Source organism: Delphinus delphis, chromosome 19 (assembly GCF_949987515.2).
Source record: "Delphinus delphis chromosome 19, mDelDel1.2, whole genome shotgun sequence".
In the NCBI taxonomy this organism is placed as follows: Eukaryota; Metazoa; Chordata; class Mammalia; order Artiodactyla; family Delphinidae; genus Delphinus; species Delphinus delphis.
In genome coordinates this window covers 52,693,046-52,706,981 of record NC_082701.1, presented here as the reverse complement: position 1 = coordinate 52,706,981, position 13,936 = coordinate 52,693,046, and the positions used below count along the sequence as shown (strand labels likewise).

The 13,936-nt window shown below is 50.7% G+C and overlaps 1 protein-coding gene across 4 annotated transcripts in view; it reads left to right on the top strand.

Moving 5' to 3' along the window:
• Nucleotides 1–13,936, top strand: part of GAS7 (growth arrest specific 7) — a 201,705-nt gene that overhangs the window by 113,936 nt on the left and 73,833 nt on the right. For 2 of the 4 annotated variants that reach the window (XR_009517096.1, XM_059998325.1), the window contains exon 2: nucleotides 7,059–7,179. Coding sequence is in view for 1 of the 4 variants with exons in the window: in XM_059998325.1 (XP_059854308.1) it covers nucleotides 7,059–7,179 (121 nt within the window). In the remaining 3 variants the exon portion in view is untranslated. Of the gene's footprint in view, nucleotides 1–1,588; nucleotides 1,694–2,423; nucleotides 2,455–7,058; nucleotides 7,180–13,936 lie in introns of those variants that run through there. The other 2 variants (XR_009517097.1, XR_009517098.1) reach the window with 2 other exon arrangements.

Sequence of the window (13,936 nt, the reverse complement as noted above, 5' to 3'; positions counted from 1 at the left end):
GTCCGTTCAGTCAGTCCATGAAGAGCTGGGATTTGTTCACAGGTGGGGCACATGCATTGCTTGGACAGCCATTCTCTGTTTACTTGTTTGGGGAAATAGCCTCTCAAGTCTGTTTGAAGCCCAGTTTCTATTACAATTCCCAGTTTCCATCCATGCATCCATCCATCCAGTATTCTGGGTACTGAGCTGAGACTAAGAACAAGATGGACATGGCCTTGCCTTCCTGAATCTTACACGCTGCTTCTCTGTTGTGTGGCCCCTCCTCCTCCCCCTCCTCTTCCTCTGCCTTGTGGCTGGGTCTCCAAATCTCTCACCCCTAGAAGAACATGAAGATGCTGTCAATGCCCATCCTCTTCCTACCAGCCTATGAAACTACTTGGGAGGACTACATTTCCCAGAATGCACTGTGCTGTTGTCATGGGTCCCCTCCTTCCTCCCCAGCTATTTTCTCTCAGTCACTCTCCATGGATAGAAAGGCTGCCAGAGCCACAGAGAACAATACTTTCACCTGTGAGACAGAGGAGAAGTGCTCAGTATTCTTGTGGACACAGACCCTGAGGCTGGCGGCATCGGTGTGGGAAGTGGGGCCCGGCTTCATGCCTTCTCTCTTACCCTGTAGCCAGAGATGATCTTTCCTTGGGTAGCTCTTCCCAGCTCTGTCTGGGAATCTCTCCACCCTGAACAGGTGTCCGCAGAAAGGTGTAGGGTGGACGTGACTCTCCAGTCTCCAGCCCCGCTGGGTCTTGGGCTTCTTTTTTTTTGGTCTTTTGTTTCTTTGTTTGTCTTAAGTTTATTTATTTTTGGCTGCGTTGAGTCTTCATTTTAGGCTTATCTCTAGTTGAGGCGAGCTGGGGCTACCCTTTGTTGAGGTACACGGGCTTCTCATTGTGGTGGCTTCTCTTGTTGTGAAGCACGGGCTCTAGGTGTGCGGGCTTCAGTAGTTGTGGCAGGTGGTCTCAGTAGCTGTGGCACACGGGCTTCAGTAGTTGTGGCTCGCGGGCTCTAGAGCGCAGGCTCAGTAGTTGTGGCGCACGGGTTTAGTTGCTCCGCGGCATGTGGGATCTTCCCGGACCAGGGCTCGAACCCGTGTCCCCTGCATTGGCAGTCGGATTCTTAACCACTTCGCCACCAGGGAAGCCCCAGGTCTTGGGCTTCTTGGTGTCTCCCTTGCAACCCTGTCCCTAATTGGTTGACCCATACTGAGTGACAGTGGAAGCCGCTTCTGGCCTCCGGGTCGGGGACTGCTCAGCGTGCACCTGTAACAAACTGGTTCCCGGGGGCTGATGGCTCCCAGGCACACCTGGCCACGCCCTGGCTGCTCCCCGGTGTCCCAGCTGGCTGTGCCGTTGGGAAGGGAGCACTTGCTGGCGAGTTCTTTATGGAGATGCCTTCAGGCGCTGCCAGTCACGGCACCGGACTCATTAGCAGTCATTGCCATGGCAACGGGTCTGCCAGAAAGTGGCTCGTTAGGCTGACAACTTCAGCGCTGTTATATATAGATCTGGGTGTGGGGGAGGGGGGCTGTGAGGGCCGTGGAAATGCCTTTCTTTAGCGCTCCTATTGCTTCTGGGTTTGGGGTGTGAGAAGACGCGGAATGGGGGGACCTTAAAACCGTCCGATCCGGCTGCAAAATCAAGTGTCTGACGGCCCCCCATTACCACCGGCAAGTACCGTTTGCTCACACCTGCGGAAGGTAAGAACCAGGTGCTTCCGGAAGTCTCCTAAGGGGCAAGGAGTCCTGGGTTGAACTTGAAGAAACCGGGGGGCGTCTGAGTGTGGGATTCGTACTGCCTGGAGGCTGCAGAGGCAAGATAAGGTCTCTTAGAATAGTCTATCTGAAGGGTCTGGGCTACGGGACAGGAGTGTCTTCTTTATAAGTAAGGCAGCCAAACACTGTCTTTTTATAAATTATTAATTTTCTGTTCCCAGTTTTGATCTCAGAAGTGATGTTTTCTCTCCATCCCTCCTTCTAAAGAAAGCTGCAGACCATCTCTTCTGAGTTCATTGAGCATGAGATTTAAGGGTACATGTTAAAAAGCAGCTTTCTAGGCTCAAGGTTGATTGTGGAGTCAGAGCCCCGGGATCTGCTCTTTAACCCACATCGCTGGTGACGGACGGGGTGTCCCAGGGACCACACTTTGAGAAACACCACGGTAGGGGGATTTGTGTTTAATCTCTAGGTGACTTCCCTTTGTCTGCTCTTATTTTCCCCCTGCGAGGAGGGGATCAGTAGCCATCATTAAGAGGAAAATTTCTTTGGTTGTGTTGTTCTATGTAGGGAGACAAGGAAGTCAGCCCACAGACGGGGAACGTGACTGGTTGGACGTGGGTGGTGATATTTCTGCACGTCTCCTGGGAAGGCATATGCTCGTTTGGAGACCGTGAGACAGGCAGGAGAAGCAGGCCTGAGTTGCCATCCTCCTTGCCCGGGTGCTGGGATGTCAGGTGGTCCAGGTGAAGATACAGGGCTGATCACAGACAGCTGGGGAGAGATGAGCTGAGGGTAACTAGGATTTGGGTGACTGGGTAGAAACAAAGCTAATATTTTTAACTGGTTTCACCAATTAATTAACTGTGCAGTGTTGGGTGAGATATTAAACTCTGTGAGTCTCAGATTCTTCCTTTTAAAATGGGAAAAAAATGGCATCTCTGTGGCGGGCTTGTGGTAATGATTAGAGATGAGTTTGTGAAGCACCTGGCCCAGTCCTTGGTGCACTGTAAACATTTGGTGAAAGTCATTATCAATGAGCGCAAATGGGATCTGAGCTCAGATGTTTCTTGAGGACCTTCTAGACTAGGGTTCTGAAGTGGTCTAGAAATTCTTGATGTTCCGTAGGAGATAGTGTGAGTGAGTAGGTGCACACGTGCCTCCATTTTGGGGGCAGAAGAGCCATAGTTTTCTTTAGATTCTCAGAGGATGGGCTGTCATATACAGTTGAAGAGGTTGTTTACTCAACAAGGGGACCCAGATTGGCGGGGGGCGGGGGGAGTCAGGGACAGCTGAAACCCAGCCTTGCACTCAGGGGTCTGGCCCATCTGGGGAAGAGGCAGCGTTTTCTCATTCCCACAAAGCAGTCCTGTGCATGAGGTTAAGAATTTCTTAGTTGGAAGAAACTGGCTTCATCTCCCCCGATTCACACTCCTTCAGCTCATGTTCATTGTAGGTGGGGCCCCCAACCTCACCCCTCACCCCTGCTTCTAGTTCCTATTCCCATGGGAAAGAGCTGCTGAAATGGGGAGAAGCCACAGGACTAGGGAAGGCAAGGGAAGGATTTAAGTTGGAAGGAAACTAATTAGAAGAATAGGTTTGGCAGAGACCTTAATTACTGGGTAGTTACTCACGCTGAATCCTCTTGTTGGCTGTGGGGCAGCTCTCCCAGGAGGCCTGCCCCTCCATGACCACGAGGAATGAGGTAATGGTGGTGGTTTGGGCCTCTTAGATGAGGGCCTGCAGGTGGGAAGGCCAACTGTGTGTGTGTGTGTGTGTGTGTGTGTGTGTGTGTGTCTGTTAAAATACACCTATCATAAAATTTACCGTCAGTGACATTTATACCTTCGCAGTTTTGTGCAACCATCACCACTGTCTAGTTCCAGAACATTCTCATCACCCCAGAAAGGAATCCCTGTCCTCATTTCCCCCTCCCTCCAGCCCCTGGCAACCACGAATCTGCTTTCCGTCTCTACGGACTTTTCTGTCCTGGATATCTCCCATCAGTGAGATTGTACGATAAGTGGGGTTTTGTGTCCAGCTTGCCTCATGCAGCATGATTTCAGGGTTCATCTGTGTTGTAGTGTGTATCAGTACTTCATTCCTTTGCATGGCTGAATATTCCTTTTTATGGACACACCACATTTCGTTGGTCCGTTCATCAGTTGACGGACACTTGGGTTTTTTCTACCTGTCGGTAATTGTAGAAATGCTGCTGTGAACATGTGCGTACCAATTCTGTGTTGGAGTGTTGTTTTCAGTTCTCTTGGGGATGTAGCCAGCTGTCTGCACGTCTTTTTTTTTTTTAATATTTATTTATTTAGTTGGCTGCTCTGGGTCTTAGATGCGGCATGTGGGATCTTCATTGCCTCACGTGGGCTCTTAGTTGTGTCATGCATGTGGGATCTAGTTCCCTGACCAGGGAGGGATTGAACCCGGGCCCCCTGCATTGGGAGCGCGGAGTCTTAACCACTGGACCACCAGGGAAGTCCCTGTCCACGTGTCTTTGACTCCTGACTTACTACAGGCCAGCCAACGGGAGGAACTTCTTTCTGGAAGAGGGGAGAAAACAAGGGGACTGTGGCTGCCTGGGGGGCAGGGCGGAGGCAGAACACAGTCAGATGGTGGGCAGAGCGGGGCCCCGTGGCCATGCTGGAGGGGATGTGGAGACCTCTTTGCCACGTTGGCCAAATTAGGAAATTGGCTGAGTTGGCCCGGGTGCCCCTCTCCCCTCTTTCAGCACCTCTTGGCCCTTCTGGGCTCAGCATCAAGGATGCCTCCCCCAGGTGCCTTCCAAAGGGTCCTGCGTTTCCCGGACGGGGGAGACCTCAGAGCCATCGTGGCCCCTACCTGGCCATCAGTGTCCTCAGACGGAAACCCGGGCTTCTTCTGACCCTGCAGAGTTAGGCAGGTTAACCAGTCATTCTAAAGAGAAGAGCACCATGCAGCTGTGGAGACAGGACAGATGTCACTGGTGCTATTTCACAAGGGGGACCCAGAGGGGCGGAAGGTTCGGTCCACGCTCTCCACCAGCCCAGCTAAGGAGAGGTCTTTTCACCAGAGTATGTGAGTCGGCATCGTGACCCAGTGGCCTCCCCTGCAGGGTCTGTGTTTGCCTTCTAAGCTGAGGAGTCCTGGAAACAGAAACCTCAGAGGAGGGACTGTTAACGGGGACATTTCAGCCGCAGTGATGGGGCGGGTGGGGCGGAGGCCGGGTGTGTGACCCTGAACTTCACGTTATGGGGGGCAGAGGCTGTGTGAAGCCTGGTCTTGCTCCGCCTTGAACGGCCCCCCATTCTGCTGGGAACGCCCATTGGGCACAACTGGTGACAGGCACTGTCCTAGGTGGCCAGTTTGTTATTAATCTCCACGGCATCTGCCACAACTGGGCTGATGTTTCACAGATGTGGCAGTAGACACAGCTGGTTGAGTCACTTCCCAGGTCACGTGGCAGCTCAGGGGCCGTGTCAGGATTGAGTGAGCCTGAGGCGGGCTGGTTTTCACGGTGCTTCTGGGTCCCTCTCTCCTCTGCAACCTATTTCTGGCCACGTCCGTCTCTGAGCCTTGGTTAATACCTCTTAACAATGTCTCATTTCTTACCAGGTTATTTAGACAAGCTATAATCTGGCCTTCCCTTCTTGGATGCTCTAAGTTACCTGAACTCAAGCAGAAGCAACCTGGTTCTATTGATAGAATGTTCCTCTCTTCAGCCAACCTCCTGAGCTCCCCACTCATATTTTACTCCCAACTCCACTCAGCCAAAATGTCTGTCTCCTGCCTGTGGGATATGTTATCCACACAGACACTGTACTCATCACAGGGCTTGCGTGTGTTTCGACCGCCTTCCAATCTGGAAGAGGCCGGAGCAGTGTCTGGACGCCTAGGTAAACGTGCACAGCGGTGTGCCTGGGCTCAGTGGACATGCTCTGCTGGTGAGGAGGCCTCCTGGCTGCTCTCTGGCCCCTGGTAGTTCTTTTAGAAGCCAGCGCACGGAATCAGAGAGGAGCCGTAAGCTAACAGGTGTGGGAGACAGAAGCGATAGGGGCGTGGGGGAAAGCTTTTAGTTAAATTGTGAAAATTCATAATGAAACATACACCGCCGTTACTCAGAGGGCCATGGGGTGACTGTGTTTACTCGAAGTCCCAGGAGAAGCTAGGATTGATCCCATCCCACTGAGGGTGTGCAGGGCACCGCAGGAAGCAGAAGCACGTGGCTTTGCAGCTTCAGAAAAGCTGAGAGGAGTCTGGGAGCTGTGTGTCTCTACTGCTCACTTTCAATCTCTTATCTTCCTAAGCGGTGGTCATCAGTGATCAGAACCTGCCTCTGTGGGCATGGCTGGGGGATGCTGAGGGCACTTAGGAGCTGACGCGGTTTAATATGTCTGAACAGGGTCCAGCTTTGTTGAGAAATTCACAGCACCTCTCCTCGTGTGGCTGGAATTCTGATTTTAGTCAATGTACTTTCTTCACAAGGAACAGCAATTGTATGACGGGCTAACTTGGACCTTCTTATTTTTCAATGTTCTTTAGCTAACAACTTTTGCTTTTGTGTTTATTGAAGAAAATTTAGATGAGAGAGAGAAGCAGAAAGAAAAGAATGAAAATTCCCCAGAATCCCACCACCACAGATCGCCTCTGTTTTAGCCTTTGTGTCTGCATCTTGTTTTTCTGTTCTATGCTTTTTCTCTGATTTTTTTTTTCAAAGTACTGCTGTGCATAGTTTAAAGAATTAAACCGCACATCAGTGCGTACGATAGAAAGGAAGTCTGTTTCGACTCAGATTCCCAGCTCTCTTTGCGAGAGTGATTTGGACACTTGACTAGAAAAACCCCACCTAGGTCGTCATTGATTCCTGGCTTTATTATGGAAGGTTTAACATCTCGCTCTGCTGAGACTTGCATTAATTACTCCTGGTCAGTTCCCACAGCAGGCCCTGGGCCTTGTCTGCTGCTGTATTTGGTGGTCCTGAGGATTTTCAGATTCCACAGTGGGAGCTGGAGAGTGACCCGCCTCCTCCAGGCAGGTGCAGCGACACTGTGAGTGGTTTTCTGGGGGCCCGGGAGGAGAAAGCCCAGCTCTTGTGTTAACTGACGGGCATCTCCCCCGTCCTCTGGGGGGTGCTGTCCCTTCTGCGGTGGTTCTGAAAATCAAGGGCTGCTCACACCTCACGCTCAGGCAATCCCCGACATCACACCTGCAGCCCGTAACCTCCCCCAGGGAGGCCCGTGGGCCACGCGCCCCCGCCAGTGTCGAGCCACTCCAGGGAGACTTCATCTGCCTCTGACTTCCTGGTTGAAAGACAGTTGCAGAAATGCCACATGTGTGTGACCTTCTCTGTCTTCCTCCACAGAAGCCTGGAATGGCCCCCCCTCCACCGGGAGAGGAAAGCCAGACGGTTGTCCTTCCACCAGGCTGGCAGAGCTACTTGTCCCCTCAGGGCCGGCGCTACTATGTCAACACGGCCACCAATGGTGAGTCCCGCTCTGGGCAGCGTCCTGCGCCAGCCCCGGGGTCCTGTCCGTCTGGAGGGGTGGTTCTCTCCTCCCTCCTTCACCTCCTGGGCTTTAGACTTTTCCTTCCAAAATCTACCTCAGAAGCTGCAGGGGAATCTTGCCTTCTTCACAGGGCTGGGTGGCAGGGGGCTGAACCTGGGTGGGGAAAGCTGCCCTTCAAAGTTGGGGTCATCCTTGGAACCTCACAACCACCCGGCATCTTTGTGGAACCCAGCCTCATGGTCTGGGGCTGTGTTTTCCAAACTGAGATCGCCAGAGGGTCTGCGGTCCACAGCTGGTTTAAATCAAATCAAACAGGTTACGCTACTGCATGATTTCTTGGAACTTGGAATGCGCTGATTGATACCCAAACAAGGGTTATGAGAGTGGGGTTTCCCTAATTACATCACAACATCGCTCTCTCTTCCCTGAAGTATCTCACTGGCTGGAGTTTCTTAGGATGTTTTATGGGAAATTCTGGGGCTAGTTATGGATTATTTATTCTAACCGGTAATTAGAGGTTCCCTGTGCATTTCTGAGTTGGGTCAGGACCACATCTCTTTGCCTCCGATTATTGTAGGCCTCCTGAGCCTTCACAACCACTCCAGGATCCTAGCACGTAGGCTGTAGGATGACCTGCAGGAAGGCTGGAGCAGGGTCGTACAAGGAGGAGTGGCGGCATCTATAACGAGGTGAACAGAGCAGTGTACAGGCTGTGGTCTCGGGCTGGGCAGAGCAAAGCCAGCCATCAGCTCTGTCTCTTGACCCCAGGGAAACTGCCACCAGAGAACGGAGAGGATGGAAACACAGAAAGTGAGATCTGGTGGGAATCACAGATGTGTGTGCCAAGGCAGAACGTGGACTCGGGTAGGATTTCGGCACCTCACTTCCCCCATCTGTGCCTACCTGACTTACGGCTACCTCCTCCCTCCCGACAGCACCATTGATATGGTCTATGTTTATGAACCTGCACTTGGCGGGAGCGGGGTGGGGAACTGGTGACAGGAGAGCCAGCTGCTGTCTAGAGGAAGCAACAGAGAAGGCAGCTGACAGCTGCCACTTGGGGCGTCTGGTTTGTTTATATTGCCTGGCAACCTGGCCTTCTGCTCAAGGAGGGGTGTTCTAGTTGAAGAGGTAACCAGGGGTTTCTAGGAAAAGGGAAGTAGAACTATTTCTGACCATTCTAATCAGAAGCTTCCTCATAATAAGCACAGAGCAGCTTTGTACTGTTATCAGACTTTGAAGTTTCGGAGGTGAGTGTGTTTATGGGCAGTGCCCCATCTGTAAAATGCGGAAGTTGGACCAAATGATCCTGAGATCATCAAGAATTCGGCTCCATTCTTGTCCTGAATTAGCCACTCTGTTGCAAAGGGGCAGAAGGGTAAAAGTAGCTTTCTAAAATCTAACTGATTTTTTAAAAATAGCCGTGTAACAAACAGTCCGTTGCTAGTATATGCTCTCATTCATTTAACTAGCCCTCTCTTTAGTAAGGGGATAGTTAAATCCCATTTTATGTTACCAGGCAGTGTGAATTTCCAATAACTTGCATGTCAAAGAATAGGGTTCTTTTTTCAGCCATTTAAAAATGTAAAAGTCGGGCTTCCCTGGTGGCGCAGTGGTTGAGAGTCCGCCTGCCGATGCAGGGGACACGGGTTCGTGCCCCGGTCCGGGAAGATCCCACATGCCGTGGAGTGGCTGGGCCCATGTGCCATGGCCGCTGAGCCTGCGCATCCGGAGCCTGTGCTCCGCAACGGGAGAGGCCACAACAGTGAGAGGCCCGCGTACTGCCAAAAAAAAAAAATGTAAAAGTCGATCTTAGTTAAGGAGTTCCCAAGCTGTATGATGACATGCATGTGTTGGCCCATGGGCCATATTGGTTGCTGTATTCCTGGCTCCTTGGTCTTGCATTCTAGACACATGCCAGCTTTTTTTTTTTAATCAATAATCAATTACATTTACTGTATATATATTATATGTCGAAATGCACTAAATTCCCCATAAATAATTTTACTTCGCCTACTCAACAATCCAGTATAACAGTGGTTCTCAATAGGGACAATTTTGCTCACCAGGGGGCAAGTCTGAAAAGAATTTTGATTGTTCCAACTGGGGAATATACTGGCATCTAGTGAGTAGAGGCCAGGGATGCTGATGAATATCCTACAGGGCACTAGACACATGCCAGTTTTATTCATTCGTGTTTAATTCATTCTTCATCTGGTTGATTGAATTGTTCAGTCAACAAACATGTGTTGGGCCTCACGTATGTTCCAGGCAGAGTGTTGGATGCTGAGGATATAATAATAAAAAAGAAGCAGCCTCAGCCCTCAAAGTACTTAGCTTCTACTAATGGAAGCAGATTTTATTTTATTTTATTTTTTATTTTTAGTTTTGGCTGTACTTTTATTTTTTTGGCCATATTTTAAACTTTTGATCCAGCTTGCAGGATCTTAGTTCCCTGACCAGGAATCAAACCTGGGCCCTGACAGTGAAAGCGCCAAGTCCAAACCACTGGACCATCAGGGAATTCCCAGAAGCAGATTTTAAATGAGTCCATATTTGATTGCAGTCGAGAGCAGGGCTGTGAAGGAGGAGTCCACAGTGTTTTGAGAGCATGTCCCAGAGAGACCCTGGGAGGTCAGGGGAGACTTCCTGGAGGAGGAGGTTCCCTTCAGCTGAGATGAGAAGCATGACAACAATATCGGTCATGTTTGGAGGGATCATGCAGACCCTGAACATCACGTTAAAGATTTTGCTTTTTAGTTTTAAGGCACTAGGAAGACCAGATATCTTTCTGATTCTCCTCTGGAATCTTAGCCCCATTTTGTTTGGCTGCTGGACTGCTTTGTAAATTTTTTAATCTGACTGCCTTTCTGCAGGAAGGTGCTTATCAGAGCAGCCTCTCGCTCTTCTCACACCCACGTTTATCTGACCCCTGACTCCTGGAAGCATGTGTCTCCTCACAGCCGGGCCAGCTGCACCCACCTTTCCGCCCCAACTCTTGGATCTCTGCTGCCCTGGGACTCTGGCCAGAATCGCTCGCCACTGTCCAGGAAGCAGACCCCCTTCTCGCAGGCACCGTGAGCCGTTTCTTTCTTCTTCTTTCTGTCTGTCCACCTTGCTTCCAAGCTCTCCTGGTCTCCCTTAATCCCTAATCGCTGCTTTTGCAGAGGGCGCTGGGGTACCATAGACGTGCTGTCCCCGTTTTTACACCATGTACAAATGCAAGGAGTTTAAAGCCCAATTTACATTTGTATTACCTTGCTCTGGCTAATCTGCTTATTTTCAAATCCGTTTAGGATTTTCTGCATGGGGATTGTTACAGGGCTGCTGTGCTGGGCTGTGGGGTACGAAATCAAACCGGAGGCCATCTCCGCCTTCAGCGACTGCAGGTGTGATGGAGTCAGAAACACGGAAACCAATGAGTGTTTCGGGTGTTAACGTGGAAACCTGCAGGCCCAAGGAAGGGGGTCGCCAGCTTTATCTGGGTGTCAGACAAGTCTTTGAGAGCAGGGATGCGGGGTCCTTGCCTTGGGCGTTTTCAGCTGCAGTGGCAGCACGAGCAGAGGGGAGGCAGCAGGGGGAAGGCTGATGTGGCTGGCGTGGGTGAGGAACAGAGAGGGGGGGACTTGGGGGTCTGATCCACTACAGACCCCAATGGGGCACCGTGAAGAGTTGGGGCTTTGCCCTGTGGGCGTGGAAAGCGATGGAAGCGCTGGCTTGACATCCTCAGAATATTGCGGCGATATTGCTCGTGCAGCAGAGTGATGGGTTATAGGATGGTGAGCAGGAACCTGACAGGCTCCATGAGAAGTAATGAGGTCAGCTCCGTGTCTGTAGTGTGGCCGGAGAGGAGGAGATACGATCTGTCAGACCGGGGTGTGGCAGGTCCAGGAAAGAAGAACGCACAGATTCCTTTTCTGCCTTGTGTGCCGGAGCTGTTCAGTGAGAACAGGGAACTTGGGAGGAATGGCTTTGGAAGAAAGAAGATGATTCCACGTTGAGCATACCGTTCCTTGGGGAACATTCAGGGAGAGATGGGCAGTGTATGTTGGACCGATGGGTCTGTGACTCAGGGGTCGTCATCTGGGCTAAAGATGAGGCACTGGGGAGCTGTGTGGGTGCACGGCATGGTGGGCAGAGAGCAGGCTGGGTTACACCCCCACTTGTCCCTTGGTCTGACTCCGTTGTACAGGGACCGACCTGCACAAGCCCAGGTAGCGGCCCAGAGCTTGCATTTCATCAGCAGAGAACTGAAATCAGGAGCGTGCAGGAGGTCACCCAGGGCAAGCCTCCAGGGGAAAGAGAGCCCTGCAGAACCACGCTTAAGGGAGGGGCAGAGGGGGCTCGGACAGAATCGTCAGAGATGTGAGGCTTCCAGGAGCAGGCAATGTCCTGAATGGCAAAGGAGAAAAGATTGTCAAGACAGACTGAAATACAGGTCAGATTTATGGTGGGGGAGGGGATATTGTAAGTCTTTGGGGAAAGCACACATTATTTAATAAATGGTGTTGGGCCAGATGGCTCACAGGAAATTTTGTTGGGTAAGTTAATGCAATGACACTATTGTTTTCGTAGAAACTCAGCAAGGCCATCAGAGCATGAGACCTTGGGAGGCATCTTCCTCCCACCCATCTCCCCTTATCTCCTCACGGTTTATGGCTCTCTGGGGCATTTTGTCGGGCAGGGTGGTACTGAGCTCAGGCCCCAGGGTTCTGGTATCAGGAAATTGCTTGTGCTGCAGTGCTCCGTTCTACCCAAAGTTGACTCTATTGCCAAAAATGAGAGTGTGTTTAGTTTCTGGTTATTGAGCTATTATCAGTAGCCAGCCTATTCAGGGACCTAAGCTAGTGTTAAGCGGGACCTCTTATTTGCATAACAAATAACTGCATTTCAAGAAAACAGCACAAAGTTGTTTTGTTCCATTTATCATTGGAAGCCCAGATATGCACATTTAATCACTTAACAGGGTCAGAGATATTCAGGTCTTCTTTTTGGAGAGATGCTGGCTTTTTAGATATTATTTAAGATATATTTTTACTATTTGGACCTCGAAGGGATATTTCAAGCCAGTAACGAAGGCCAAGCTTGGTTTTGCTTAGTGTATGAGTCAGTATTTTATCTCTTACATAGATTAATCTTTATATACTTTAAATCTGATAGTTTCATTTATCTGTCTTTCATTTCTAAAGAAAGAGGATCATTTGAAGAGGGTGCCTTAGTCCTGTTTCCCCGAGAAAGCAGAGCCTGAGGCAAGGATTAAGTGTTAACACCTTATTTGGGAGGTATAAGCCCAGAATGGTGAGGGTGGGTGAGGGGGGAAGAGAGGCAAAGGAAGATGCTGGCTAGCCTTGACAGTGAACTGACAGCCAGCGGGTTGCTCAGCAAGTGTGTTCGCTTCTCTGGAACCAGGTTTGCAGAGAGGAGTCATGCCTTTGAGTAGTCCACGGGAGAGCAGAGGTGTTTTATCTGCTCACCTCCTTCTCATCTCCTGTTTCCCACTGGCCACGCTTCTCTGCTTGGAGAGCCATTTCCCCCCACTTTGGGGTGTAGCATCTGACCCCCAGCAGCCTCTTGGAAAGCCTTATTCCACCCCCACAGAGTGATGCTTCAGCCAAGCCCAAGGCGATGGTCAGTGGAGCGTGGGTGAGGTACCCACCAAAATAGGAGGAGGCAGTCGATGGAAACGTGAGGAAGAGCCCAATGTCTGTCCCAGCCTGGAGGCTCCTGTCCCACCGTGTGCTGGGCTGTACATCTCTCTCCACTGTCAGGCCTTGATGACTTGATTATTTACAGGGTTTCGGTGGCCGATGACTTTTACTCAGTCATCCTAGGGGGAACCTTACAAATCATTGAACACGGCAGTTGGCAGTCTACAGCCCTTGGGCCAAATTCAGCTTGCAGCCTGTTTCTGTAAATAGAGCTTAATTGGAACACAGGCGTGCTCTTTTCTTTTCTTTTCTTTTTTTTAATATATATTTATTTTAATTTTTGGCTGCGTTGGGTCTTTGTTGCTGTGCGGGTCTCGTTGTGGTGAGCGGGGGCTACTCTTCGTTGCGGTGTGTGGGCTTCTCATTGCCATGGCTTCTCCTGCTGCAGAGCACGGGCTCTAGGCGTGCGGGCTCCAGAGCGCAGCCTCAGTAGTTCTGGCTTGCGGGCTCTAGAGCACAGGCTCAGTAGTTGTGGCACAGGGGCTTAGTTGCTCCGCAGCATGTGGGATCTTCCCGGACCAGGGCTCGAACCCACGTCCCCTGCATTGGCAGGTGGACTCTTAACCACTGCACCACCAGGGAAGCCCCTCTTTTATTTTCTTATTGCCTAAGGCTGCTATTGCCCAAAGATGGCAGAGTTGAGTAGGGTCCATATAGCTCACAAAACCAAAAATGTTTACCCTCCGGCCTTTAAAAGAAAAAGTTTGATGATCCCCAGCCTAACAGATAGAACCCGTTCATTTTACACATGAGGAAGGGAGTCCCCCATGGGGTAAAGGGACTCAGTCAAAGTTACCTGCCCATTCAAAGACCAAGCTATGCTTGGATCCCCTGTCTTCTAATCTTTTCCTTTTTACCTCAGTATACAGGAGGATGGGCATGGGGGAGGGCAGTGACTTAATTTGCAATAAGGATAACTGAGTACATGGATTAGTAGCAAAAACAATCCGAGATAACTTTACTTTTAAGGGAAACACAACTATCTTCTGAGAGCATCAGCTGAAACCCAGGAGAGCTGGGAACTG